This window comes from Melitaea cinxia, chromosome 7, assembly GCF_905220565.1.
Source record: "Melitaea cinxia chromosome 7, ilMelCinx1.1, whole genome shotgun sequence".
Taxonomy (NCBI): domain Eukaryota; kingdom Metazoa; phylum Arthropoda; class Insecta; order Lepidoptera; family Nymphalidae; genus Melitaea; species Melitaea cinxia.
The window spans coordinates 14,969,377-14,973,468 of record NC_059400.1 but is presented as its reverse complement, the minus strand read 5'-3'; the positions used below and the strand labels follow the sequence as shown (position 1 = coordinate 14,973,468).

The following is a 4,092-nucleotide window of genomic DNA, read 5'->3' as shown; positions in this document are numbered from 1 at the left end:
ATTACGAACTGTAATATAACTTGTATAATAATAAAAAAAAAAAATAATAATAATAAAATTAAAAAAAAAAAAATAATAATAATAAAATATTTACGTGTTTAAATAACGCAATCATAACAATTAATGATTTTGAATTAATATTAAAAAGTTGCTATGAATTTTATTAATAATTATACACTAAGTGACTAATTTTACAATACGAATTTCTAATACATTTTTATTTTTTTTGTACCCTCTTCCTAACAATTAACATTTCATTATGACTAACTAAACCCATGTTTAATACCTACAATAGTCTCTCCAATTTATGAATATGTCTACTACATCGGCATATACACCACCACTGCAAGATAATATGAATAAAAGACATTCTAGAAGTCGAACTCGTGATAATTTAAAAAGGCGAAGATACGACAAAAGTCGAAGCGAGCGCACAAGCCATATTAAAAAACAAAATAGTAGCCGTAGCCGATTGCGTTACTATAAGTCGACGGATTCCAGTACTGATTCGCGGGATGAGCATTATAGTAAAACAAAACAGCATAAACGTCAATCTCGCCAGTACCGCAGAAGTTGTATAGAATCTTCCAGCACGACAAATTCTACTAGTAATATTGATTCAGACAGCCATAATAATAAAAGTAATTTAAGATCAAGACGTCGGCGTCGTTATAGGCGTACGAGTAGCTCGTCTTCAAATAGTACATTGTCATACAAAAGAAGTACTCGAAATTATTTAAAAGATCACGGAGACAAAAGGAATACAGAAACACCGAGAAAGCGATATCGATCGAGATCTAGATCTCTTTATAACAATACATTTTTTAGAAAATTCGCTAGACTTATCGACAACAATAAACGTAACACGTTTGAAGGTGCTCACAATGTGATACCGGAATTCGATCCGGACGCAAACTCTCAAACGGCTGCAGATTGGATTCGCAAAGTAAATGAAACTGCAAATATTTATGAGTGGAATGAAAAACAAATTATTTACTACGCTATCCCTAAGCTTTGCGGCTACGCTCGGAAATGGTATCAGGGACAAAGTACATTAGACTTGAGCTGGCGTCAATGGCAACGTAAGATTATAAAAACTTTTCCTGATGACAGAAATTATGCGGATCGATTGTATGAAATGCTTGAACGAAAGAGTAAGCGGGAAGAATCTTTAGAAGAATATTTCCATGATAAAATGAGACTCGTAAAAATGTGTGGCATAAACGGTAGGAACGCTGTAGACTGTATAGTTCACGGTGTATTCGATAGTAACATAAGACTAAATGCCCAGGGATCTAGCTTTAGGAAACCTTCGCAGTTACTCAGATATTTGAGACGTATATCAAAGAAAACTGCAGGGAATATAAGAAAAATACTACCAGAAAATAAATATACTGTACAAAATAACAAAGAGAGTAATATATATAGACCAAGTGCATCTAATAGGCCAACTAGCTTTGTTTCCAGAAACCGACTTAAATTAGTACGTTGTTACAATTGTTCTGATGTCGGACACACGGCTCAAAGTTGCTCAAAACCAATTAAAAGGTGTGACAAGTGTTCTCGTCTAGGACATGAAAGTCACGAATGTCAACAAGAAAATAGAAATCAGGCAAATAATGCTAAATATTCACCGGAACTTAAGAACGATGTGAAAAAGGTATTACAAATAACTAAAGACGATAAAGTAAATAAAAAGTACTTTAAAACTATTAAATTAAATGACACCTTGAGATCAGCGTATGTTGATTTCGGAAGTCAATGTACCCTTATAAAAGAGAAAATAGCTTCTGAAAGCAGTTTGATACTTGACAAGAGTGGTCTCCCGGTAATTAGAGGATTTGCCCTAGGTTGCGTCTTACCTTTCGGAAGGGTTCAGGTATCTATTGAAATAGATGCTGTGAAAGCTAATGTAGATGCATATGTAGTCCCTGATTATTTATTAAATACGGATGTTCTTATTGGTCAGTCACTTACGGAACTACCGACAGTAACTGCACTTAAAACTAGTTCTAAATTAACCTTATATTGTGATGATTCCAAAACGGATCGTATTAATCTGTATAATTCAAAGGACCTGGGTGACCGAGCTTAGCTCGGTATTTTTAGTAAATCGTGTTTTTTGAAAATCATATTTAAATACGAATTACATGTTGATAAAATATGAATAATATTTTTCGATTTTTTTTTTTTTTAGAAAAAAAAAGAAAAAAAACCATAATCGATCTGGAATACGTGAGGATTCGAACCATGATCTTTTCGGCCGAGCGCGATCGGCCGATTTCCCCTGAGCTATTACAACTTTATTGACAGATGCGAAATTTACTTTCTTATTCTAACGATATTGTAGCCATTTTTTCATTGCCTAAAAACAGGGATAAAACGACATTTTCTAAAAATGAATCCTAGCTAGATTTATTTATCTCCCCCGTAATCCCCTGTATACTAAATTTCATGAAAATCGTTGGAGCCGTTTCCGAGATTCAGATTATATATATATATACAAGAATTGCTCGTTTAATAGTTAATTCAAATAATGCTAGTGTTGATGGCTTAAAGAGTCTGACTGTACACAGTGAAGACGAATATACTGGAAATTTATTTATTCCTGGGAATGTATGTTTCCAGAATGGTCATGAATATATTACATTACAGGGTATCTTTTATTTTGAAAAAGGAATTGGTCAAGTTATCCTTATCAGCTTATCAGGAAACACATTACATTTTGATAAAGGTAAAATTATAGCGCGTGGTGTTAAATTACCCGAAAGTATAGATCATAAGACTACAAAAGTTAATGTTAATAATATAAATTTATCAGAACACAAAATGACTACTGATGAATTTGCAAAACGTAAGGATACGATTACTATGGATATGCTAAATATAGGACCTAAAGTGTGTGATGAACAGAAATGTAAGTTACTAGATTTATTAAATAAGCATCGAGACTGCTTCGCTTTAACATGAAAGAGTTAGGGTTGACAAATATTAGTGAAATGACTATACGACTTAATGATGATAATCCAGTGACATATAAGCCGTATCGTCTTCCCTATAGCGAAAGAGCTATTGTTCGAGAGATGGTGGGTGAATTACTAGCAAATAATATAATTAAGGAGTCAAATTCAGCCTATTCGAGTCCTATAGTTCTTGTTCGTAAAAAGTCGAATGATTACCGCCTCTGCGTCGATTATCGGGCTTTAAATAAAAAGACCATAAAGGACAGTTATCCGATGCCCGTTATTGATGACCAACTGGACCGCTTAAGTGGAAAATCATACTTCACTAGCTTAGATTTGGCATCGGGGTATTACCAAATACCGGTTAATGAATCATCACAACACATTACGGCTTTTGTAACGCCGGATGGACACTACGAATACACAAGAATGCTTTTTGGTCTTGTAAACGCTCCTGCCGTATTCTAAAATATGATAAATAAGGCTTTAGGTAACAGAAGATTTGAACTCGCCATCCCGTATTTGGATGACTTGTTGTCTGCAGGTAAAGATTTTAATGACGTATTTCATAAGCTGACAGAAATATTAGAGTTACTGGAAAAGGCCGGATTAACTTTAAATCTTAAGAAGTGTCATTTTTTTCAGTCGCAAATAGACTATCTTGGTTACGAAATATCAGAATCAGGGTTAAGACCCGGCACTAAGAAAATCTTAGCCGTTTCAGAATTTCCTACACCGACAAATGTTCATCAGGTAAGACAATTTGTAGGATTAGCAAGTTTTTTTAGACGATTTGTTTACAATTTTGCTTCTGTGATAAAACCATTAACTATCTTAACAAAATCAGACGTTTCGTGGCACTGGGGTAGTGAACAAGAAAAATCCTTTAATGACATAAAAACAAAACTTATAAGCCGTCCGATTCTCGCCTTATACGACCCTACATACGAGACCGAAGTACATTGTGATGCGAGTAAAGTAGGCGTCGGCGGTGTATTATTGCAAAAGCCTGACAATGACTCACCTTTTCGGGCAGTAGCCTACTTCAGCCGCCAAACAACACAAGAGGAATCATTTTGGCATTCCTATGAATTAGAAACAATGGCTGTAGTTTTATCTCTAAGGAAAT

General features: G+C 34.4%; 1 protein-coding gene across 1 annotated transcript; it reads left to right on the top strand.

Moving 5' to 3' along the window:
- Positions 1 to 313: 313 nt before the first annotated feature.
- LOC123654898 lies at positions 314 to 2,095 on the top strand. The gene has a single exon (XM_045590756.1). The coding sequence runs from the start codon at positions 314 to 316 to the stop codon at positions 2,093 to 2,095; it is 1,782 nt and encodes a 593-aa protein (XP_045446712.1).
- The last annotated feature ends 1,997 nt before the right edge of the window (positions 2,096 to 4,092 follow it).

Bases quoted from the DNA above. Each gene is read 5' to 3' on its own strand.
- LOC123654898 (XM_045590756.1), top strand. From the start codon at position 314: ATGTCTACTACATCGGCATATACACCACCACTGCAAGATAATATGAAT.